Raw genomic sequence first — 26826 nt, 5'->3', positions numbered from 1 at the left:
ATGCAAAATAATCTTAAGAGGAAGAAAAAAAAATCAGCCTCTATAAACAGATGGCTAAGAATACATCCACTTTTCAGTTTATCTTAATAGGAAAACTAAAGGACGTGACAGCAATTGCTGCCTGGGTTATTAATCCTTTCTTCCATCGAAAAAAAAAAAAAATCCACATTCTATAGGAGGCAAGTATTGACCACTAAATGCAAAGCCCTTAAGCAGCAAAACAAGCGTAACCTAGTTATTTCAATATAAATTAAATACTAGATCATTATATGCACTTGCATGGGCTCTACAATCCTTCAAAGTGCTACGGGGTCTCTTTATCTGACTCAGACTCATTGTCCCTTAAAACATTATCCAGTCCACAGGCTCATTGATTTCATATGTGGCCTCTGATTATGTGTTACGAACATTATCCATCTACCCTGACAATCTAATTGTAATGAAATCCCTCCGGATACTTCAAGCAGAAAAACAAACTATCACTTCGATCAATCCTATGTAAGCTGTTGTGGCTTGACAGTGCCAGATATACTCGTCAAACGTATTATGGTGAAGATACACATATTACAAATGCTGAATGCGATGGAAGAAAACTGCAGCAGAGCATTTTGTGTTGCAAATCTTTTATGTGGGCTCCATTTTTCTAATATTTAAAGCTTGCATATTATAAATTAGACTGTTAGAGGCACGTTTAGGGTTGTGCATTGATCTTCTCTTTTAATTTGTAATGTAAATATCCCAAAAGAGCTGGGCCCGGACTTACCAGTGGGCTTGACCGCCCATGGGCCCCGCCCAATAGGGGGCCCCGCCCATTTATGTAAAAATGTTTTCAATAATATGCCAGTCATTTAGGGCCAGATTCACAGAGCAAGTACGCCAGCGTATCTACTGATACACCGGCGTACTTTCAAATTTGCCGCGTCGTATCTTTAGTTTGAATCCTCAAACCAAGATACGACGGCTTCTGGCTTCGATCCGACAGGCGTACGGCTTCGTACGCCTTCGGATGGTAGGTGCAATACTTTGGCGCCCGCTGGGTGGAGTTCGCTTCGTTTTCCACGTCGGGTATGCTAATTAGCTTTTTCCGTCGATCCACGAAGGTACGCCCGACCGTCGCATTCTCTTACGTCGTCGCTAGTCGGCTTTTCCCGGCGTATAGTTAAAGCTGCTATTTTGTGGCATATAGATAGACTTGCCATGTTAAAGTATGGCCGTCGTTCCCGCGTCGAATTTTAAATTTTTTATTTTTTGCGTAAGTCGTCCGTGAATAGGAAAGGACGTAACTCACGTCTAATTTAAAAAAATGACGTCGGTGCGACGTCATTTCGCGCAAAGCACGGCGGGAAATTTCAAAACAGAGCATGCGCAGTTCATTCGGCTCAGGGACGCGCTTCATTTAAATGAATCACGCCCCCTACCCGCCCAATTTGAAATACGCGCCGAGAGATACACTACGCCGCGGTAACTTACGGCGCAAAATCTTCCTGGATTCGACTTAGAGCCAGGTAAGATACGGCGGCGTATCTCTGATACGCTGCGCCTGGGCAATTCTATGTGAATCTGGCCCTTAATTTTTCATTTAAAGCATTGGTACCTGTTGTATGGACATTGATAATTTTTGTCCTATTCCAAGTAAACAACTGTCTTTCTTTTATTATGAAGCCTCGTACACACGACCGAGGAACTCGATGGGCGAAACACATCGTTTTCCTCGTCAAGTTCCTTGTTAGGCTGTCGAGGAACTCGACAAGGCAAGTTTCTTCATTCCCGTTGAGGAAAAAGAAGACATGCTCTCTTTTTGGCTCGACGGTATCCTCGACAGTTTCCTCGTCGAAAAATGTACACACGACCGGTTTCCTTGGCAAAAAAAAAATCCCAGCAAGTTTCCTGCTGGTTTTTGCCGAGAAACTCGGTCGTGTGTACGAGGCCTCACCCTTGTGAAGCTATTTTTACAATATTATGCCCAGTGTTTGTCCTTTTGCTGGATGTGGCATGTTACTTTAGCTTCTTAATTGCTGGATTTGCCCTTTGAGTACATTGCACTCTGACTTGTGTCAGTGCTTTTTTGTGCCCATGCGCAGTATACATCATGTCCTTCGGGATAACGCTATGTTTACTATTGATGACTACGCGTTATCATTATGCGACGCGGTCGCGATGACGTCATTACGCCCAGTCATTCTCCTGCGCATGTGCGGGCATCCGAATGACACTATTTATAGCTGCGGCGGCTACCGATGGACATACGTGATGGCTCGTACGGCAGAATTATATGATCCCTCTCCATCCTTCTGAAAATACTAGTTGCTTGGCTGTTATGATGACCCTCTGGCTTTAAGTAAAACTGAAGGCACACTTTAGGGGGGGGGTTACTAAATGTGTCCTGTTGACCATTATCACCAAAAATGAAAGAAAATCCCAAATTGTGAGTGGAATAGGAATAGAGGAGAAATCTCCCAATGGGGACAGTAGTTCTGGTGACTACCAAGGATTTTCCTTACTTTGGAGGGATTTCCTCGCACTCCCTGTTTTGGCTATAAGACATGAAGTGAAGGCTGATCTCCTCAATGGGACAAATATGGCAACCCCCCCCCCCCAAGAAAACCCCAAAACAAAATGGAAAACAAAGGGGGGTACTAAAACAGGTGCACACAGAATCTGGTGCAGCTGTGCATGGTAGCCAAACAGCCAATCAGCTTCTAATTCAGCTTGTTCAATTAAGCTTTGATTAAAAAAAAAGCAGAAAAACAAACTATCACTTCGATCAATCCTATGTAAGCTGTTGTGACTTGACAGTGCCAGATATACTCGTCAAACGTATTATGGTGAAGATACACATATTACAAATGCTGAATGCGATGGAAGAAAACTGCAGCAGAGCATTTTGTGTTGCAAATCGTTTATGTGGGCTCCGTTTTTCTAATAAAAATGGGACAAAGATGGCAACAGGCGCCAATTTTGTTTGGAAGCCACGTCACATGACCGTGCAAATTGTCAGTTAAAGCGACGCAGTGCCGAATCGCAAAAAGGGGCCAGGTCCTTAACCTGCATAATGGCCTGGGTCTTAAGTGGTTAATACAAGCTTATCTATTTACAGTATTAACAATTATTTTCATTTTAATTATTTTCTGTCAACTTGCGTTAGATACATGATTTATCTACAGTGGAAATGTTTATGATTGCGGTCCTTTCTGCTGGTGTTTTGCTGCTGCCAGTCAATGACCTTCAGTGACATTTGCCCTTGAAGGGTGTTCCTTAGGGGGACTTGGTTGCTTTCAGTCCGCATGCTTTGTGTAAATGTGACCGTTATCTGCACAGTCCTTCCTGTGAGATTTCTGGCCCATAGCAGTCATATCATTATTTTATATTTATTTACTTCTTATGTTCTCACTTTCTCTCCCTCTCTCGATCTGTCTCTGGCTTGCATGCAATCCTCTCTTCACTAATTATTTCCCCAGTGAGTTTAACAATTGTGATAGATTACCAACACATTCGGTTAGCTGTGGTGCAAACATCATTCTGCTTCTTTTTTTTTATTATTCCTGCGGAGGATAGACTGTCAGGAAAGAGATTTTCTCATTATCTATCCAATGCGCTTCATATTGTCTTCCTTTAATGCCAATAAAATAGGGAACAAGACCAGCAGAGAAAAAGGGAAAAAAAATATTTTGATTGCGAGTGGCAGAGTTATCACAACATGGATTTGATTAATTGCTGGCGTTCCGAGTTGCCTGCATCTCCCTGCGGTGTATTGTGAAGTTTATTTATATAGATCCTAATATTACCTGCTTGACTTTAGCGCAGATATGATGTCCTCACGAGGCCTTGAAAAGTATTATAGTCGGCAATAAATCCAAGCTTTTGGCAAATATAATGGTTCGCTCTGCTTTGCTTACAGACCATTTTAGTCGAACGCATTTTGAGTCAAGGATTTTTGGGGCTTTAAAATATAAAGGCGTATTAGTCGTGAACAGTTAACCAGATTGCTATTAAAATAGATGCCAAAATTATGTTATGGCTTTATATCTCTCCCTCTCTGCAAGAATTACACTAGGTCTTACAGCTAACTTTCTAACTCTTTATTTGTATCTAATGGCACTAGACAGGGATGCCTGTTATCCACAATCCTCTATGTAATTATTATAGAAGACCTCAAAAATGTCTTACATCAGAATCCATCCATTAAAATGATTTAATTAGATAAATAGATAAATTATCCCGATCCTCGACTTCTGGGATCACCCTGGTGGCTCTCGTGGCTCCTCCCCACATCATATAACCCCCTAGGAGAAGTGCTCTCCCGGGGGGGGGGGTAGTTAGCATTTACTTCCATAAACACGAATTCCGGACTCAGCCCCCGCATCATTGGATTTGTTGGACAGCAGCGGGAGCCAATCGCTGCGCTGCTATCAATCTATCCAATTAAGAGCCGGGACACCGTGGAGAGAGGGACAGCGCGTCACCGCCGAGTGAATTCCATGGCTCAGGTAAGTAAAACCGGGAGGCTGGGGACCCGGTGACTGCCAGAAGTTTTTTTACCTTAATGCATAGGCTGCATTAAGGTGAAAAAACATGAGGGTTTACAATCACTTTAAGGGGAAAAACCTTCTTTAGTGCAGCTGCCCCCCAAAGCCCCTGTTTTACTTATCTGAGCCCGATCGTTCATGTGCCGGGGACGAGCACACCTGCTTCAGCTGGTGTCTCAAGTCCTGATCGGATAGATTAATAGCAGCCATTGACTCCCGCAGCTGTCAATCAAATCCAATGACATGGGAGCTGGAGGGTGGAGCAGAGTCCTGCTGTCTGTGTCAATGGACGAAGCAGCAGGACACGAGTGCGCGCCCGATGGCACAGGTGCCCCCGAGGGAGAGCGCTTCTCTGAAGGGGCACTCGAAGAGAGGAGGAGTCAGGAGTGCCACTGAGGGACCCCAGAATAGGAGGATCAGGGCCACTCTGTGCAAAACAAACTGCACAGGGGAGATAAGTATGATCTGTTGCTTAAAAAAATAAAATAAAAAAAAAGAAAGGTTTAGTTAGGGGTTTTGGTGTAGTAACTTTAAAGTTAAAGTATAACTAAAGGCAAAATGTTTTTTACGTTTTGGATAGAGTGGAGGAGGATCAGAACACTTGTCAGTTTTTATTGGTGTCTATGCCCTCATTAGGGCAGTTCACCCTCTCTATGTGTCCTGTTTACCATTATCATTGAAAGTAAAAGAAAATCACAAATTTTGGGTTGTCCCCTTAAAAGTAATAGAGGGGAAATCTTCTAATAGGGACGTTAGTTCTGGTGACCTATGGGGGCCCCAAGGAATTCCCTTAATTTGCAGGAACTTCCTTTCACTTCCTGTTTTGGCTGAAATCTAAAATAGACAAGAAAAGTAGGACACCCCTTTCCCCTATCAAGGTATGGGCGCATTAATGTTCTCAAACGGTTATTATACCAGAATTCCTATAGATGGTCTAAACCATTACCACTCCTATCCCATCTCCAAATAGTTATTTAGTTTCCCATCCCAGACTGACTTATAAAATTAAATGGACTGAAAAGGGAAGATTTAAGCCACGTACACACGATCAGTCCATCCGATGAGAACGGTCTGATGGACAGTTTTCATCGGTTAACCGATGAAGCTGACTGATGGTCCGTCGCGCCTACACACCATCGGTTAAAAAAACGTTTGTGTCAGAACACGGTGACGTAAAACACAACGACGTACTGAAAAAAAATAAGTTCAATGCTTCCAAGCATGCGTCGACTTGATTCTGAGCATGCATGGATTTTTAACCGATGGTTGTGCCTACTAACGATCGGTTTTGACCTATCAGTTAGGAATCCATCGGTTAAATTTAAAGCAAGTTGGCTTTTTTTAACCGATGGTTAAATAACCTATGGGGCCCACACACGATCGGTTTTGACCGATGAAAACGGTCCATCAGACCGTTGTCCTCTGGTTAACCTATCATGTGTACGAGGCCTTAGTCCACCCGATTCAGAGATGTACTATACAGCAGCTATTCTCTCAGGCTAGACTGGTTTCATCCTGAGAGCAGCAATCAGTAGGTACATATAGAATTTAGCTATCAATTCTAAGCTGGCATGCTGCACATTCCCATTGATATATAACAAATAAGTAGAATGGACTATCCAAAAACTGGGTCCCACACAGATGATGCCATTTGTAATTATGTTAATGTTAATAATAATGTTAGTAAGCCATCATTAACACATACGAGATTTACTAAAAATGGTGCACACATAATCTGGTGTAGGTCTGCATAGTAGCCAATCAGCTTCTAACTTCAGCTTGTTGAATTACGCTTTGACAATCTGGAAGCTGAATGGTTACTATGCAACAGATCAGGGGCCATATTCTCAGAAGAGTTACGACGGAGTATTTCAGGATACTCCATCGTATCCCTGTTTTTTGACCCGCGTATCTATGCGAGTGATTCCTAGAATCATTTTCGCATAGATACGCTGAAGATCCGACAGGTGTAAGTCACTTACACTGTCGGATCTTAAATGTAATTCGCCGCCGGCCGCTAGGTGGCGTTTACGTTCAGGTCTCATTTGTTTATGCAAATGAGCCTGATACGCCGATTCCCGAAAGAATTTGCGTCGCGTAGCCGTCGCTTACGTCGTTTGCGCAAGCGTAAACTTACCCCTGCTATATGAGGGGTAAGTTTACGCAAGTCCGCCATATCCATGTTAAGTATGGCGTCGGGTCCGCGTCGTCTTTTCCCGTCGGGTACGTCGTTTTCATAAGTCGTTCTTGAATACGACTTCATGTCAATGACGCACATTTCCGTCGAGAACTGGAGCATGCAAACTGGGCTATTTTAAGCCCAGGGAAATGCGCAGTTCGAACGGCATGGGGGCACGCTTAATTTAAATACAAGCCGCCCCCTTGGAATTACGCGGGGATACGCCGGGCCAATTACACTACGCCGCCACAAACTACGGAGCAAGTGTTTGGGGAATACAGCACTTGCTCCTGTAAGTTGGGGCGGCGTAGTGTAAATAGCTTACACGACGCCCGCCGCAAATGTAGGAGAATATGGCCCTCTGTGTGTACCAGGTTTAGTAAATCTCCCCCATAGAGTATCAACACCAATAGACTACCCCACCCAGAGAATGACCACCCTTGCACAAAAAAACGATCTGGTACGGGCATAAAACTCCCTGATCATTCTCTCTCTCTCACCTGCCCCAAGTCCAGTGAGTCCATTTCTGAGATTTTCACAGTCCAGCCAGACAGCATATCCAGGTTGATGTCCTCACTTTAGTTTGTTCCTGTTAAGCACTACTAGGCTTGGTCACCAGCTTGCCCTGAGCCTGTAATTATGAAGCAGACTGATGAGGTCGCCACTTTCATCACCTGCCACTATGTTCTGGGTAGGGTGACCAGACATCCCCGTTTTTTGTATATTGTATTATATATAAAATGCACTTGTTATCTTTCAAAGTGCTAAACCTTTCATTCAATTAATTTGTAGATTTCAGAAGCCTGTATAATTGAATAGTAGGGGTAAATAAAAAAAAAGCACTTGTGGGTATAACTATTTTTATGACTCTCCTTTAACCACTTCAGCCCTAGAAGGATTTACCCCCCTTAATGACCAGGCAATTTTTTGCGATATGGCACTGCGTTAGACCCCTTTCACACTGAAGCGTTTTTACAGCGTTTTAGCGTTAAAAATAGAGCTATTAAAACGCTCATAAAATGCTCTGTGCATCTCAATGGACCCTTTCACACTGAGTCCTGTAAGCAGCATCTTTGGAGCAGCTTTTGGGCGCTGAAAAAAAAAATGCTCCAAAAACGCCCCTCTCCATTGAAATGAATTGAAAGCGCTGTAAAAAAACGCCTTACCCTTTCACACTGAGGCACTTCAAAAACGCCCTAAAACGTTAGGGTCTTAGCGGTGCTTTACCAGCATTTTTCGGGCGCTGGAAGTGTGAAACGGCTCTGAAAGCACTCAGGCTTTCACATTGGGATTGCAGATGAGGCTTTGCTCGAATAACGTTCGAAAAATGCCCCAGTGTGAAAGGGGCCTTAGGTTAGCTGACAATTGCGCAGTCGTGCGACGTTGCACTCAAACAAATGTCCCTTTTTCCCCACAAATAGAGCTTTCTTTTGGTGGTATTTGATCACTTCTGTGGTTTTTATTTTTTGCGCAATAAAGAAAAAAATGCAACAATTTTGAAAAAAAAATTATATATTTTTTACTTTCTGCTATAAAACACATCCAGTGAAAGTATGTAAAAAATCAAATGTATTTATCAATTTAGGCCAATTTCTGCTACATATTTTTGTTAAAAATAAAATAAAAATCCAATTAGATTTAGGGGATTTTTTTTTTTGCTAGTAATGGTGGCGATCAGTGATTTTTAGCAGGACTACGACATTGCAGAGGACAAATTGGACACTAAGTGACGCTTTTTGGGGACCAGTGACACCAATACAGTGATAGGTGCTAAAACAAATGCACTGACACTGTATAAATGACACTAGCAGGGAAGGGGTTAACATCAGGGCAATCAAAGGGCACAATGTGTTCCCTAAGTGTGCTTTATAAAGCCTCTTACGCGCGATCGGATTTCCAAAGGACAAATCCGTGAATTTTTGTCCAAAGGACGTTGGCCATGAACTTGTTCTGCATACAGATGACAGAACTTTTTCAGCCAACATTCACAAAACTACGTGCTCTTTAGTGCCACCCTTTGGGCAATTTCTGCTATTGTTGTCTGATGGTTGGCATTGGTTCGGAGCATGCGTGTTTGTACATTGGATTTTAGTCCAATGGACTTCTGTACACACGATCGGATAATCCAACTGAACACATTTGTTGTCAGACAATTTGAGAGCATGCCCATCCAACATTTGTTTTCGGAAATTCTGAAATGCCGGCGGCGAACTCACGCGCCCCAGACCAGGAAGTGCGGACAACGTACAGGTACGTTGTTTCACGCAGCTGGGCCGCCCTGCCGCAGTAAATGTGCGGTGGGCGGTCCAGAACTCGTTAAGGAGGCATGGCAGGGGATGTGTCCTATTCTTACATACTTTTGCTAATAAGTGTTCCCATTTTAAAGATGGAAGATATGCTACTATGGACTTCAGATGTAGGGGTCAGAGAAAGGAACTAGCATGGGGTAGGGGACAGTGTTATTTGACACTCCTGGAAGTGTCAGTTTCCTTAAGCCTCGTACACACGACCGAGAAACTCGACGGACGAAACACATCGTTTTGCTCGTCGAGTTCCTTGTTAGGCTGTCGAGGATCTCGGCGAGCCAAATTTCTCCATTCCCGTCAAGGAAAAAGAAGACATGCTCTCTTTTTGGCTCGACGGGATCCTCGACAGTTTCCTCGGCGAAAAGTGTACACACGACCGGTTTCTTCGGCAAAAAAAAAAAACCCAACAAGTTTCTTGCTGGTTTTTGCCGAGAAACTCGGTTGTGTGTACGAGGCCTAAGAGGCCTTCAGGGGCTGCAGCACTAGAAACAAGGAGAGCTGGGAGAAACAGGCCACTGGAGAGGTTCTAATTTGCATGGGCCTGGTGGATTAAAACATTTGGAGATCAGAGACAGAGCCTCTTTAACTGCAATACATGGTGTCTTTTTATATCTGTTTTGGTGTTCGGATTTAGAAGTAAATGGCATTGAAAAGTATGCAATGCGACTAATGACATGCATCTTGTGTATAAAAAAGGCCTACCAAATCCTGTAATTTCTGTATCATATTTACACCTCTTCCATCTGAGTTAAATACACCGCAAGAGCACTCACAAATCCTCTGGTGTTTCACTCATATCAGTCTGTTCGAATTCAAATTTTAAAGCAAAAAACAATCTGAAATATTGAAAGGTGAAGAACGGGCTTTGTTCCTTAAATAAAAACAATTATTTAAACAGCTATTCATACAAAACAGCTCATAAGGCATTTTAATGTTGATGGTACTTTTGAAGATGCCGTGATACCAGCTCAGGAGTAAGTTTTTAAGCATTTTGTTTTATTGTTGCCGCATCTCTTCTGTAAAATACTTCATTGCTCTCTGCAAGAACTCATTGTCAGCAAGTGATGAGAAAAACATCTCTGCAGTTGCTAATGTATTAATTTCGTGTTCGATTTGGAGGTGAGAAGCACAATACAGCCCACTCACAGCACTTTAGCTTCAAACTGCCTCTGTTTATGCTGGTATTATAAAGAATTATGCTAATGTGTACTTGACTATCATTTAAGAAGAACTCTAGTCTAAATATCTTTTTGGATAGAGCAGAAAGGGATAAGAACCAGTGCGATCTTTCTTGCTGTGCCCCCCCCAAAAAAAAATTCTGTCTTTTTTTTGTCAATACAGGCATACCCTGCTTTATGTACCTTTTTGTTTACGCGAGTGCGGACACATTGACGTCTATGGGAAATCTTGGTCAGCTTGACATGGCACTGTTCCCAGTTTTTAACATTGGTGTCTATGGGAAATCTTGGTCAGCTTGACATGGCATTGTTCCCAGTTTCTAACATTGGCATCTATGGGAAATCTTGGTCAGCTTGACATGGCACTGCTTCCGGTTTTTAACATTGGCATCTATGGGAAATCTTGGTCAGCTTGACATGGCACTGCTTCCGGTTTTTAACATTGGCGTCTATGGGAAATCTTGGTCAGCCTAACATGGCACTGCTCCCGAACCATAAGTGACTGGGACCCCAAACTTGGGGAGCACGTTAAGGGGACCCAGGACTACAGGTCGACCAGCTTACCTAGGTAATCTACCATGTCGTAGTCCTGGGTCCCCTTAACGTGCTCTCCAAGTTTGGTGTCCCTGTCACTTATGATTCGGGAGCAGTGCCATGTCAATTTGACCAAGGTTTCCCATAGACACCAATGTTAAATATTAAAATCTAGGTGCAGTGCCATGTCAAGCTTACCAAGATTTCCCATAGAGCTAGTGTATTTACATACATTGAGAAGTGAAAAAAGGTATTGCTTCACTGTAAAGTGGAGTTCCATCCAAGCTAAGTGTAATCTGAGACCTGTGTGGAAGGGATAGACCCACCCCCTGAACACAGTCTCCTAGGGAAACATGCACAAACATGCAACAAAGTTTAAAAAAAGGGGCGCCAATGTTCTTAAGAATTGTTGTTCAACACTTTTATTTATTTGGTGCATACACTGCTAATAAAGTGTGTATTTGAAGCAGATTTCTTAGTATGCTAATCTTTGTTAATCCCCCTAAATATGTGTAACTTTAGCAAGGCTTTAAATTCTGCTGTGCAGAAAATGCCAACAAAGAATGGTTTAGAGCGCTTAGCGTATACCAGGAAAAAAGACTTTGTTCCCAACATTTTGTGAGATCATTACCTGCATTGATCTTGTACCTGTTGTGTTTTGCGTTTGGTGTAACAGAAAACATGGACTTCATTATAATTATTATTATACAAGATTTATATAGCGCAGTGCTTTAAAGCATCAGGGAAGACAGTACAGTTACAATACAATTCAATACAGGAGGAATCAGAGGGCACTGAAGTACCAGTATATGTGTGGATGTTGGGCAGTGGGTTTGCATCCTGAATACTGCCCAGTTCTTAGAAAGACATGTGATAATGTTAATTTAGTGGTTTCAACTGTTGCTTATATTTCATTTTTAGTAGCTTGGTATTTAAAGTGACACTAAACGATCCTTCTTTTCCCCCAAATATAATCAATATGCCTTTTCGCTTCTAATGCCGCGTACACACGATCGAACATTCCGACAACAAAACCGTGGATTCTTTTCCGACGGATGTTCGCTCAAACTTGTCTTGCATACACACAGTCACACAAATGTTGTCGGAAATTCCGAACATCAAGAACGCGGTGACGTACACTACACTAAACTACAACGAGCCGAGAAAAATTAAGTTCAATGATTCCGAGCATGCGTAGGATTTCTGCGTTTAATTGTGTACACACGGTCACAATTTCCGACGAGAACTTTTGCTGTCGGAAAAATTGAGAACCAGCTCTCAAACATTTGTTGTCGGAAATTCGGAGTGCGGCCGCGGGTCCCTGGAACTCGATGTTTCCGGGAGGCCCGCGATTGCGATCGGCAAGCGCAGAACAGGGGAATGTCTTTGTAAACAAGGCATTCCCCTATTCTGCCTAGTGACACTGTCACTAATGACCGTTCCTCGTGATTGAGAACGGTTATCAGTGACGTTTAATGGCCTTGTAATCTATTGTTAATTAAATACTTTCTTACTGTGTTTTTCTGACTTCTTATAACGTCCTCAGTGAGTTCCTAAACCTACAGTACATATATATATATATATATATATATATATATATATATATATATATATATATATATATATATATATATATAATTAATATTTTTTCTGTGTGTATTGTATGTTATTTCTCTAAAGGCAGTCATGTCTGCACATTCTTTGCCCTTGCTTCCTGCATTGTAGTATTTCACAATGGTTGCGCTGTACTGCTCACAATGCACATCAGTTGGGTTGATTTACTAAAGGAGTAGAGATTGTTCACCTGGAAAATATAATGTTTAATTTGCAAGATAATGTAAAAAAATAAGATTAACCTGTGTTCCCTATGAATATATTGGAGGGGAAACATTGGATTTTTTAATGAGTATTCAAAATAAGCACAGCTTTTCTCTATTCACTAACATTGCTTTACATATAGTAAGTCAGCATCCATCCTGGAAATACACTGCACCATTAATAAGAATAAAACATGCAGCCGTTTGCCGTCAATATAACGGAATTTTTTGGTTCTTTTCAGACCCCTCTGCTTTCCAAGGCCGAGAAACAAACGCAAGGTCAGCTGCTGGCTACCAGTGTGAGGTGGGGGCAGACTCCAATCAACCAGTCTACACCATGGGATACGGAAGAGCCACCATCTAAGCAAATGAGGAAAGGGGAAAATCCTGGTGAGTGGACACTCTCTTCAAGCTACAAGTTAAACATACTGTATTTCTAGTATACTGTACCTCACACCAAAACCTATCCTTTGTCCATATAGGACAAATGTAAAAGGTTCACTTAGCCCAATGTTTCCCAGCCTCACTCCTTAGGTACCCCCAACACACCACATTCTGGGAATTTTCCTTGGATAAATTAGCTGTTAAAAATACCAAGCCATTGACTTAGTACTTGATTTAAAACATGTCTACAAGGTTAAGGAAATCTTGAAAACACCACCTGTTGGAGGTATTTGAGAACTGAGGTTGGGCACCAATGACTTCTCCTTCTCCTTCCCTAGCAACATACTGTATGCTGACCTTTCCATCATTGTCTTCAACTTCAAACAGGAGTTCCACTTTAATATGTCTTAAAGTTAATTAGACAATTCTAAAACACATTTCACATAGTAATATTTTTTTAAAACCATCAACAATGCAAGCCCCTTTATTGGTTAGTCGGGCTCGGTGCTCTATATTAAGGGATTCAGGGAGGGGAGTTTTAGAGCACTAAGGTCTGAGCCATTGCATATTGAGCACCCCAGGTTTGGGGTGACTGGACGTCTCTTATTTCTTAAAGTATATGTAAAGCCTAGCAATGAGTGTCTATTATTTCCTAACTTTCGTTCTGTTAAAGCAGTAGTAAACCTCTGGTAGTCAAAATAAAAATTAGGAGAGGTATGGACTCCAGAGAGAGAGAGATATCATTTTGCCCCTGTTCAAATCATTAGTAAGACCTCATCTGGAATATGCAGTTCAGTTTTGGGCCCCAGTTCTCAAAAAGGATATTGGGGAACTGGAGAAAGTGCAGAGAAGGGCACCCAAACTGATAAGAGGCATGGAGGAGCTCGGCTATGAGGAAAGATTAGAGGAACTGAATTTATTCACTCTTGAGAAGAGGAGATTAAGGGGGGATATAATTAACATGTACAAATATTTATTCACTTTATGGTCAACACAAAAGACAAGGGGGGCACTCTTTACATCTAGAGGAAAGGAGATTTCACCTCCAAATACGTAAAGGTTTCTTCACAGTAAGAGCTGTGAAAATGTGGAACAGACTCCCTCCAGAGGTGGTTTTGGCCAGTTCAGTAGATTGCTTTAAGAAAGGTCTGGATACGTTCCTAAATGTATATGATATAACTGGGTATTAACATTTATAGGTAAAGTTGATCCAGGGGAATATCCGATTGCCTCTCGGGGGATCAGGAAGGAATTTTTTCCCCTGCTGTAGCAAATTGGATCATGCTCTGCTGGGGTTTTTCGCCTTCCTCTGGATCAACTGTGGTTATAGAATTGGGTATTTGGGATTGTATGATATTATTATTGTTATTATTTTTATTCATTTTTTATTTTTTTATGATTGAACTGGATGGACTTGTCTTTTTTCAGCCTGACTAACTATGTAACTATGAAATAAAAAATAAAACATGTCTTAATGTGCTAGTATGCACCACATACTAGCACCTTATGAGACACTTACCTTAGAACAAAGAGAGATGGCCCCGCTCTTCATTGAGTGGCCGGGGGGGCACAATAACGTCACTCCCACGCAATGCACGCGAGAGCCGCCGTTTACTGCACAGGCTCTGAAGGTCGGCACTGTAAGCTGAACCTTCAGAGTAATTTTTTTATGTAGCACAACATTTGCGCAACTATTTATCAAATGCAAATTTTCAGGAAAAGGTATACAAAAACACATATACACATTTTTGGATAACATATAAAAGAAGGGATTGTGCTGAGTAAATACGGGTAGATACCAAACATGTAAAGTCTTAAAGCAATGCTTTAAAAGCCTTTGTAACTCATCAGTTCAGCGTTAACCATGATATATGGCCCTAGCATTATTGTTCTCAATCAACTCACCGATACCTCACATGTATGGTGCATTCTAGGTTTGCATATACGTGCACACCCTTTGCCGTGTTTGCATACAGTAGGTGTTTGTGATATTGTGCTTTTAGCACGACAGCGTCGCGCTGATACTCGGCGACAGGGTGCCGAGATCTCGCCGACATCTCACACTCACTGGAATAGTGACAGCACATTCCAGCAAGCGCGTCATAGAAGCGACGGGAGATCCGACTTGGATTCCCGCCAATTCTACACGTGTGCGGCGTTTGTTATGAATCCTGAAGGGGAAGTCCCCGCCGGATTTTAAATAAAAATCCGGCATGGGTCCCCCCTCAGGAGCATACCGGGCCCTTAGGTCTGTTATGGGTTGTAAGGAGAGCCCCCTACGCCGGAAAAAACGGCGTAGGGGGTCCCCCTACAATCCATACCAGACCCGTATCCAAAGCACGCTACCCGGCCAGCCAGGAAGGGAGTGGGGACGAGCGAGCGCCCCCCCCCCCTCCTGAGCCGTACCAGGCTGCATGCCCTCAACATGGGGGGGTTGGGTGCTCTGGGGCAGGGGGGCGCACTGCGGCCCCCCCCACCTCAGAGCACCCTGTCCCCATGTTGATGAGGACAGGGCCCCTTCCCGACAACCCTGGCCGTTGGTTGTCGGGGTATGCGGGCGGGAGGCTTATCGGAATCTGGGAGCCCCCTTTAATAAGGGGGCCCCCAGATACCGGCCCCCCACCCTAAGTGAATGAGTATGGGGTACATCGTACCCCTACCCATTCACCTGCAAGAAAAGTGGTAAAAACACAAATAAACCACACAGTGTATTAAAATATTTTATTTTTCTGCTCCGGAGGCCGCCCCCTGTCTTCTTTATTAGCTCTTTTACCAGGGGGGGCTTCTTCTTTGACGTCTTCGGGTGGGTGGGGGCCGCCGTCTGGTTCTCTTCCACCGCCGGGGGGGGGGTGGCTTTTAAAAAAGCCCCCACCCCCCCGGCGGGTTTCCTATGGCGTCTTCGGCGGGGCTCTTCTTCTTCCGCTATCCCGACGGGTCTTCTCAACTCTCCGGGGTTCTCCTTCTGTCTTCGCCGCTCTCCGTTGTTGACTCGTCGCACCCCGGTTCTTCGTCTCGCTGTCCGGTGTCTTCTTCCGTGATGTACGTCTTCTCCTTCCGTGCTGTGATGAGTTCTTCTTCCGTGCTGTGACGTCATGTTCTTCACTTCTCTCCTTCTCCCGATGTTGCCACGCCGGTCCTCCTCGCTGAAATGACGGATGCGCGCCTTGCATCGGACCTATATAGGCCTCACAGTCCCATCATGCTCTGTACCTACCCATGTGATACCTACCCACGTGGGTAGGTATCACATGGGTAGGTACAGAGCATGATGGGACTGTGAGGCCTATATAGGTCCGATGCAAGGCGCGCATCCGTCATTTCAGCGAGGAGGACCGGCGTGGCAACATCGGGAGAAGGAGAGAAGTGAAGAACATGACGTCACAGCACGGAAGGAGAAGACGTACATCACGGAAGAAGACACCGGACAGCGAGACGAAGAACCGGGGTGCGACGAGTCAACAACGGAGAGCGGCGAAGACAGAAGGAGAACCCCGGAGAGTTGAGAAGACCCGTCGGGATAGCGGAAGAAGAAGAGCCCCGCCGAAGACGCCATAGGAAACCCGCCGGGGGGGTGGGGGCTTTTTTAAAAGCCACCCCCCCCCCGGCGGTGGAAGAGAACCAGACGGCGGCCCCCACCCACCCGAAGACGTCAAAGAAGAAGCCCCCCCTGGTAAAAGAGCTAATAAAGAAGACAGGGGGCGGCCTCCGGAGCAGAAAAATAAAATATTTTAATACACTGTGTGGTTTATTTGTGTTTTTACCACTTTTCTTGCAGGTGAATGGGTAGGGGTACGATGTACCCCATACTCATTCACTTAGGGTGGGGGGCCGGTATCTGGGGCCCCCCTTATTAAAGGGGGCTCCCAGATTCCGATAAGCCTCCCGCCCGCATACCCTGACAACCAACGGCCAGGGTTGTCGGGAAGGGGCCCTGTCCTCATCAACATGGGGACAGGGTGCTCTGAGGTGGGGGGGGCCGCAGTGCGCCCCCCTGCCCCAGAGCACCCAACCCCCCCATGTTGAGGGCATGCAGCCTGGTACGGCTCAGGAGGGGGGGGGGGCGCTCGCTCGTCCCCACTCCCTTCCTGGCTGGCCGGGTAGCGTGCTTTGGATACGGGTCTGGTATGGATTGTAGGGGGACCCCCTACGCCGTTTTTTCCGGCGTAGGGGGGCTCTCCTTACAACCCATAACAGACCTAAGGGCCCGGTATGCTCCTGAGGGGGGACCCATGCCGGATTTTTATTTAAAATCCGGCGGGGACTTCCCCTTCAGGATTCATAACAAACGCCGCACACGTGTAGAATTGGCGGGAATCCAAGTCGGATCTCCCGTCGCTTCTATGACGGCTCTGTATCCATCGCGGCAAGCCAGCTCGGCGCTGGCTCCCGCGATGGGGCTCGTAGGTGCTCAATCTCGCTGAGAAAGAGAGCGAGATTGACACAAAATCGGGTATGTGTGTAGAGCAGTTCATTTTTGCTATTCAATTTTATTATATATTTTTTTTTTACTTTTTTTTTATTAAACTGTATTGCTATTACAAGGGGGCTAACAATTCCTCTATGTGATAGCACTGGGTGGGTACTCTTGTTTTTTTAAATAGGCTTTATTGGATTTTAGAAACATTACAAAATAATAAAGTGTTCCATACAGAAACAGAATCAGAAAACAAATATAGCCCAGGTTCACACTGAGCTGCGTGAATGAAGCCGTGTAAGTTCAGCTGAACTCGCACGATTTCACTCCCGCATGTTTTTTAATATCCTGTGTACAAGAGTTCACCCATAAAGTCCAATAGTACCAGGGTGGGTACTTTTCCCCTTTTTGATTTTCCATAAACATTGACGGCAATTGCCAAATCGCATGTCAAAATGCTCCAATGTGAACCAGGGCTTATTCAAACACTTTAAACATGGTGTATGGTGTCAGATAAAAGTAACCTTAACCAAAATACAATATAAAATGCGATAGATGTTAGGTAGGTACTCTTTATGGAGGCATGAGGTGGGGAGCTCAGAGCTCAGCACTTCCAAATTCATTAACAGTAGTGGAGATCGGGGATTGGATCGGAGATTGTCACACCGTCCGCACTGTAAAAGTGAACGCCTGGATCACTTTTACATGATAGTCGAGAGCCAGCTGAATAAAACGGTAACAAACTCATGGCTCCTTGTGTTAAACAAGTGGTATGTCCAAAGAGGCAAAGTAGGTAAAGAGCAAATAAAAAGTGCCAGTTGATTGTGTCAGAAACATGGGGTAACAAAGGAAATCTCAGAATTTCTGACACAATCAACTGGCACTTTTTATTTGCTCTTCAACTACTTTGCCTCTTTGGACATACCACTTGTTTAACACAAGGAGCCATGAGTTTTGTTCAGCTGGCTCGCGACTATCCAGGCGATCACTTTTACAGTGCGGACGGTGTGACAATCTCCGATCCAATCCCCGATCTCCACTACTGTTAATGAATTTGGAAGTGCTGAGCTCTGAGCTCCCCACCTCATGCCTCCATAAAGAGTACCTACCTAACATCTATCGCATTTTATATTGTATTTTCGTTAAGGTTACTTTTATCTGACACCATACACCATGCCCAGGTTCTTATCTTGCACTACAGAACAATTGAGTCACTAGGTTGTTGAGATTTTGTTCAGAGGAGTAGAATGAGTGGGATTTTGTACTTTAACCACTTACAACTGGCAGGGCCGACACAAAGCCTTGCAAATTAATGCCCTGGCATACATTTTCTGGTTCAATATTTTTTTATTGGAATATAGAAAAAAGATACAGATGCAACATTTCCACACAGGGGAGATCAACAGTAGGCTCAAGACCAAACAAAGTGTATAACTAAACCTGTGGGATGTGGTTTGTTTTTCCTTTTTTTTTTAAGAATAAACGGTCGATAAACAGGGACCCTCCGGCCAAAGCTGGGGGGTCAACACAGGGTGCCTGAACCTTAAGGCACAGAGTGTGGAACAATCCACATAAATATATGGAAACAAAGCTTAAACTGGTATTTATTGAGATAAAAAAAGGGGGGGGCAAGGAGCAGGGGGGGGGGGGATGAACAGGAAGATGATGGAAGGAGAGAAAATAAAGAGACAGGAGGAGAAAGTTCTCCCAGGCTGGGAGATGGGTGGGGTCAATTAAAGAGGCCCAGACTGGTCGGGTGCAGAGTAGGGAGAGCATAAGACCACCACGAGGCCCACACCTTGAAAATTTTGGTGTAAATTTTAAGATCCTGTAGTTACCTTCTGTAAACTGCATTGTCTGAAGTGCATGACCATGCATGATGCAGTTGGCTCCACCCCCTGGAGGACAGTTGACCTAATATGTATAAGTCCAAATTTCTCTTTTTACCCTGTTCTTCTCCAGCCCACTAACAGTTAATATCAATATAAAATTGTGCAGGATTTATTTGTGATTAAACCCTAAACCAAATAATATTACAATAGAGCGCTATGAGAATTTTCATAACGTTGTTCACCAGCAGCAAGGAAGAATGGCAGCTTACAATTATACAATTATATAGGCTAGTAATTAAAATAATCGGTGCATTATTAATGAGTGCTCCCATTCTTTCAGTGCCACTAAGACCCCTTCCCAGAAATAGAAACGTAGCAGTTGTGATTGGCACGACTGTAGGATCCCCTCCCACCGACGTTATAGATAGACCAAACTGCTTGTTCCTGAGAAGGATTTCCAGAGCTATGCGTTTCATAAAACACACCGAGTCCTAGAACATCAATCCTGGGTAATGAGCAGAGTGCAGTGTGTGATTGCACTCCAAAATCCCCGCTGCAAAGACCTGGCTTTATATTATTATGTTGTGCTTTTAGATGTGTGTGCCACCTCATTGTCACCAGCTCCGAGAATGTCCTTTCTACGTGTCTGCTCAACCATTTGATCCTTCTAATAATTAAAGCATCAGATACCGACCGACTCTAAAAATGGAGCAAAATTGTAATGTAACAATTAGAAGCTATGATATAGATATATAAAGTATATTTAATCACACCACAAATATGTAAGTATTTGAATTCTCGGATTGTTCATTTAGATATAAACCCTTACTGAATGAATTAGTTTGATAAAACACTGGGTATCATAAACAGTTGCCCTTTTTAAATAAAAACAGTTTTGACAATTTTTCTTATCCTTTGCTACATCTCAGTGCTGCTTCAGCAGCCTATTGCAGCATATTTCCCCTCTACATACTTGATGACTGACATTTCTCAGGGCGGAATTTCTGATGGTGACAACTAGGGGTGCAACGGATCAAAAAACTCACGGTTCGGATCGTTCCTCGGATCAGGAGTCACGGATCAGATCATTTTTCGGATCGGCAAAAAAAAAAATCTCCCCCACTGTAATATCCACATGTCCCCCCCCCCCACCAACTATAGTACCCCCTTGGTGCAGACACCCCCCCTCCTCTCAGTACAGTAACCCCCCCTACCTCTCAGTAGTGACCCCCCTCCTCTCAGTACAGTGACCCCCCCCCCCTGCTCTCAGTACAGTGACCCCCCCCTGCTCTCAGTACAGTGACCCCCCCCCTGCTCTCAGTACAGTGACCCCCCCCTGCTCTCAGTACAGTGACCCCCCCCCTGCTCTCAGTACAGTGACCCCCCCCCCCCTGCTCTCAGTACAGTGACCCCCCCTGCTCTCAGTACAGTGACCCCCCCTGCTCTCAGTACAGTGACCCCCCCTGCTCTCAGTACAGCGACCCCCCCTGCTCTCAGGACAGCGACCCCCCCTGCTCTCAGGACAGCGACCCCCCTGCTCTCAGGACAGCGACCCCCCTCCTCTCAGGACAGCGACCCCCCTCCCCCAGCTAGTACCGACAGACACTCCCCGAGTGGTGTGTCCCACGAGTGCGGGCTCCTCCTCTGTGGGTGTAAACAGAGGAGGGCCGCCACCGAGTGTACCAAGATGGCCGCGGCTCCGGAGCTAGGCTGAAGCCGCTGCCTTTCCTAGTGTTATGGTCGCGGCTCCGGAGGTAGGCCGAAGCCGCGGCCATAACATTAGGAAAGGCTGCGGCTTCGGCCTAGCTCCAGAGCCGCCGCCATAACATTAGGAAAGGCCGCGGCTTCGGCCTAGCTCCGGAGCCGTGGCAATCCGCGGATCACAGTGTGTTACGATCCGAAGGGGGTGACCTGTTCGGATCACGGATCAACTGTGATCCGTTGCACCCCTAGTGACAACTGTGGATCATGCCTGCATAATATGTGTTAAAATGGTCACTTCCAATCTACATTAGAGCTGCACGATTCTGGGCAAAATGCGAATCACAATTTTTTTGCTTAGAATAAAGATCACGATTCTCGCGGCGTAAAATCTTTCACATTATACAAAAACATTTGGGCTAACTTTACTGGTCCATTTTTTTTTTATTCATTAAAGTAATTTATATATATATATATATATATATATATATATATATATATAATGTTTGGGGGGTTCTAAGTCATTTTTCTAGCAAAAAAAATTTAATTTAAACTTGAAACCAACAAATGTCAGAAAAAGGTGGTTAAAGCGGGGGTTCACCCTATTAAAAAAAAAAAAAAATTTTTTTTTTTTATTCTAGCATTACATTCGGCATCGTAGCGCGAGCTACAGTATGCCGGTCTTACATTTTTTATCCCTGTACTCACTGTGCTATGGCTCATTGAAGATTCCGGGGAATGGGCGTTCCTATGGTGAGAGAAGGTGATTGACGGCCGGCCCTGGCACGTCACGCTTCTCCGGAAATAGCCGAAATAGGCTTGGCTCTTCACGGCGCCTGCGCATAGCCTATGCGCAGGCGCCGTGAAGAGCCGAGACCTACTCCGGCTGTCTTCGGGGAGCGTGACGTGCCAGAGCCGGCCGTCAATCATCCTCCCTCTCCATAGGCACGCCCATTCCCCGCGGGAGTCGGATTCTTCAATGATCGATAGCACAGTGAGTACGGGGATTAAAAATTTAAGACCGGCATACCGTAGCTCGCGCTACGATGCCGAATGTAATGGTATAATGATGTGAAGGAGGGTGAACCACCGCTTAAAACTTTCCTAATTTACACACAGAAGTCTATTCCTTTGATGTAAAAGACAAATTGTTACAATGATTAGACTTAAGGTTCCACTGATGTTCTGATACTTGGCAGACTGCCCAGATTTTACAGCTGTAGCTTCAGCAGAGCAGAGAGAATTCTCTGCATAGAAAGATCAGGAAATACTTTGTCAAGATCACAACGGGAAAAAAAATTGCGATAACGATTCTTGACAATTAATCGTGCAGCTCTAGTCTACATTGGAAGTCCGAGTGACGGGCTGACAATGTACAGTAGGTGTTCGGTTTAAAAATAGGGTCACATTGTTGTCACCCTATTACAGGAAGTCCTTAAACAAGGACCATCAACAGGTGATATTTTAATGAAAGCCACCGATTAAAAATTAAAATTAAAATTTACTTAATTTAAGCTCAATTGAGATTTTTATTGACTGGGTTTACATATACTTTAGGAATTTAGCATTCACATACACATGTGTATGCAAGTTGTAAAATCCGCTTTATACTTGTGTGTACATTAACTACTTTGCGCCGAGCGAACGCAAATATTCAGCCCCACTGGACTTGGCTTTTTTCCGTGGGGTGCTCCCAGCATAGAGACTGCCCCATACACACTAGTAGATTTTTTTCATATTTTTGTCTTCAAATTTGCCAAAACCATATAGTGCAAGGGCCTGCCTGATTGCACACAAATTGAAACTCTTAACGGTTGACCTCATATTATAAGGTTTTGGTCAATCTAAAGATAAAAATCTGCAGAAAATCTAATAGTGTATATGGGGTCTAGGCTATCATCGTGAGCCCCGGGCCCCATACTAACGATCGGGACCCGAAACTCCCAATTCCGGGGTCACCTGATCACTGTGAACAGTCCACCTCCATGTTTTCTCTCTCTTTTTCATTGCAGAGGAAAAAGTGTACAAAAAATATTTATTAAAAAAAATACAAAAAAGACCTAGATCAAGATCTGATCTAGGTCAATGCCAGGGTTAGTGTTTGGGTCAAGGTCAGAGTCAAAGGTCAAGGTCGGGGTCAGTATTTTTTTTGGACAAGAATTTATTTATTTTTTTAATCAGTATCGGTCTCAGTTAATGAAAATGTCAGTGTGTTTTAGGTAGGATAAAAACAGGAAAATGCACATTGTTGTTTTTGGGCTGTACAATGGGTACAAATAACAAATAACATACACATATGTGGTATTGCCGTGATCTTCTGGAGCAAGAACATTTAATTTGGGTTCTTTGGTGGAAGGTTATTGTAGTAGCAATAAATATACAGCTACATTTAATCAATACAATGATACCCCTCTACAAAGCAACATATTTGTCCCTAGGATGCCCCCCAAAAACATTGGGGATTGCCCTAGTTAGATACCCTCCATACTTACCTGGCCCTGTTGAGTGCTGACATCCAGGCCCCACAGTGGTGGTGTTAGTCCAGAGGTCATATGTTCACACTTAATCCTAACTGTTCTCGTAAAGTCCAGCTCAGACGAGAAGAGATGGAGAATTGTCCCACAGGAAAACATATCTCCTGCCACCATCCTACCATGCGAAACCTGGGTACTGATTTTGTGGTTGTTTTGTTTTCTTTTTGTTTTTAGTTAAATATGTTTAACTAGAGATGCACGGTGAGTTGTACACTGTTATGCACATGTCTATGTGCACTAATTGTCCGGGGTATGCCCCAAAGGCCCTGTTTTGTACCTTCACAGTGAAAATTTTCAATAAAAATTATTTTCAAAAAAATATACAGCTACATCTAAAAAAAAAAGTTTTTTTTACCATTTTGGGCCAGTTTTCATTTGATAATAAAAAGAGATCAGGAACTATCCATTACAATTTTCCACCAAATGAAAGCCCAATTTGTCCTGAAAAAAAACACGATATAATTCACCTGGATGTAGTTGTAATATTATCTACAGTTCTACATGTCAAAGTTCCAAAATTGTGCATAGGCGTTAAGATTTGTTGTACTCTTAGGTGCGAAGGGGTTAAAGCGTGTGTTAATGTGCACAGTCTCCCAGTGCTAGCTTCTAATGGCACTTTTCTTATCAAGTCTTCATACCCCATGAAAGTTGGATTTAAAAGCATTAGTTCTTTGAAGACCATATAGCTTTTCCCATTGCTTTTCTTAGCTGTTGAGCTAAGACAAGATACAGGATAAGTGCTATAAGTGCACTTCCCACACAAAGGATTGATGTCACAATCAATGAAGAAGACTAGTGGGCGAAAACCAAAATTGAATGACAAGGACAGCAGTATGGATTGTGGCCATACAACAAAGTTACAGCAGAATTGAATATCAACCTTAAAGACCCTGGGGTAGATTCACAAAGACTTACGACGGGCGTATCAGTAGATACGCTGTCGCAAGTCCGAATCCCCGCCGTCGCAACTTTAAGCGTATGCTTAAACTGAGATACGCTTAAATGTTGCTAAGATACGACCGGCGTAAGTCTCCTACGCCGTCGTATCTTAACTGCATATTTACGCTGGCCGCTAGGGGCGTGTAGGCTGATTTACGCCTAGAATATGTAAATCAGCTAGATACTCCTATTCACGAACGTACGCCCCGCCGTTGCAGTAAAGATACGCCGTTTACGTAAGGGTTTTTTTCAGGCATAAAGATAAACCACCAAAAACATGGCGCAGCCAATGTTAAGTATGGACGTCGGAACCGCGTCTAATTTTTCAAATTTTACATTGTTTGTGTAACTCATCCGTGAATGGGGCTGGCCGTAATTTACATTCACGTCGAAAGCATGACGATTTGCCGACATCATTTGGAGCATGCGCACTGGGATACGTCCACGGACGGCTCATGCGCCGTTCGTTTAAAAACGTCAAATACGTGGGGTCACTAGTATTTTACATAGAACATGCCCCCAACCAGCCTATTTTGAATTAGGCGGGCTTACGCCGGCCCAGTTACACTGCGCCGCCATAAGTTACAGCGCAAGTTCTTTGTGCATACAGGACCTGCTGCTTAAACTTAGGGCGGCGTAGTGTATCTGAGATACGCTACGCCGGCCAAAATCTATGTGAATCTACCCCCCTGTTTCCACAAAAACAGTCCACAGACAACTTCAAAGGGCAATGGCATACATCAATGGAAAAGGCGAAACTCATGCTAAAAAATCAATGTTGGGGCTCTGCTACCATTGTTCTTCAGCCCTACTATGCTTTGTGTATGCAGTCACAATGCTGGAGACTTGCTCTTGAAACACCAAACAATTTAGTTGTTACGGTTAAAGATGCTCCAGCCGAATGGACACCAACTATTTGTCCTCCATGTTTCTAACCAATGGTACTAACCGCTGCCAAACAGAATTTGTAATACACTGAAATACAAATAAAGTATAGATTTGTGTGGGAGTTGTTAACATTATCAGGTTGTCCACCCCACAACATCTACATCGTTTAAAAAAGTTTCAAGGGTTTTGTTTACGTCAGCACAACCAACCATATGCAATAATCAAAATTGCAATATGTAGAAAAATATGTAATTTATTGGTAAGAAAATATATTATTTGCCATAAAAATCTGTACATACGCTTAACGTCATCAAATAAATACAGCATATACAAGAGGATACCAATCTCACATAGCCACCCTGATTTTGGTAGCATATTTGATGAATGGTTTTACGCCAGGCACATGGGGCATCCAATAAGTTTATGTGTTTTGCATCAATCCATGAACCTTCAATACTTCAGGGACCTCTTATAAATAAAACAACAGCTTGTCCTGAGGAATTGCACATGATGGCTAGAGAGCAAGGTTTGTAATAAAGTACAATAGTAATGCATACAGCACCACCAATCTACGTATTCAAGGAAATGGGAATTCCTACTCCCCAAGGAAGCAGCCAGATCCCTTAGAGCCGCAAATGGCGTATCCCGCCATTACAGAGCCAATCACATTCTGTTTGGATCAGTAAAGAACGCTCCTTTGAATTTATTTTATTTAACTATACAGCCTAGAGAGATCATGAACAAAAAAATAAAAAAAAGATAACAGCAACTTCTGTTTTTTTCTTTATTTTTGGTCAGTGTAGCCTACACAAAAATTAAACCCTATTTCGGCGTTCGCTTAATTTCTTTTTCATTATAAATGGGACAGATTATAGAATAAAATGGAGACTTTTTTTGTTGCAGTAACACTAGCTACATTCAAACTATTACTCATCAAAGTTGAGCAAAAACATATTTTATGTTTTTGTTATGTTTTAAATTGCATTTGCAATAACAATATTTTTTTAATACAATATCACCCCAAAAATTGTGTCCTGAATTTTTTTTTTTGGAGTATGAGAAGTAATGACATTACTGCCAAATTGATGGATCAATAAGGCGAATGTAAAAATTGCTCTGGTTCAAGATGGGGGAATGACAGTCAGGTCCCTTATTTGATATCAGTATTTATGATGCTGGTCCAGCCACAAAAGTATTAATTTGTGTAAATGCCTGCATTCATTTTTATTTTCCATTGAAAGTTAGGGCTATGAACAGCTTTGTTTAATGCCAACTAGCTTACATGGATTTCCTTGTACTCGTTTAGTGCCCAATTTATTTGGTGTGAAAGCATAAAGTAATCTCCCTGTGACAATTGATCCACAATAACCCAGGGTAATCCCAGATTGCATACTTCTGCTGTAGCAGTGTACTAATTATAAATCTGCTTATTGGTCGGGGGCAGTAAGTCCATTGTGTAAAGTGAACTGGGCTTGTAGCCAGAAAAGCAAAATATATGACATAAACTTTGATAAAGGCTTGTATTCAGGAAACTCTCGTCATTGGCTCATCTTTAGAAACAAACTGATTTGCAATTTACTGCAAATTGACCATA

General features: G+C 43.4%; 1 protein-coding gene across 2 annotated transcripts in view; it reads left to right on the top strand.

Moving 5' to 3' along the window:
- The window catches only part of KLHL29 (kelch like family member 29), a 1298229-nt gene that overhangs the window by 887762 nt on the left and 383641 nt on the right, over positions 1 to 26826 (top strand). For both annotated transcript variants that reach the window (XM_040348525.1, XM_040348526.1), the window contains exon 6: positions 12783 to 12930. In XM_040348525.1, the coding sequence (XP_040204459.1) occupies positions 12783 to 12930 (148 nt within the window). The remainder of the gene's footprint in view (positions 1 to 12782; positions 12931 to 26826) is intronic.

The sequence above is a fragment of the Rana temporaria genome, chromosome 4 (genome assembly GCF_905171775.1).
Source record: "Rana temporaria chromosome 4, aRanTem1.1, whole genome shotgun sequence".
NCBI lineage: Eukaryota > Metazoa > Chordata > Amphibia > Anura > Ranidae > Rana > Rana temporaria.
Note: the sequence above shows the minus strand (reverse complement) of the source record. Positions and strands in the feature narration are given on the sequence as shown.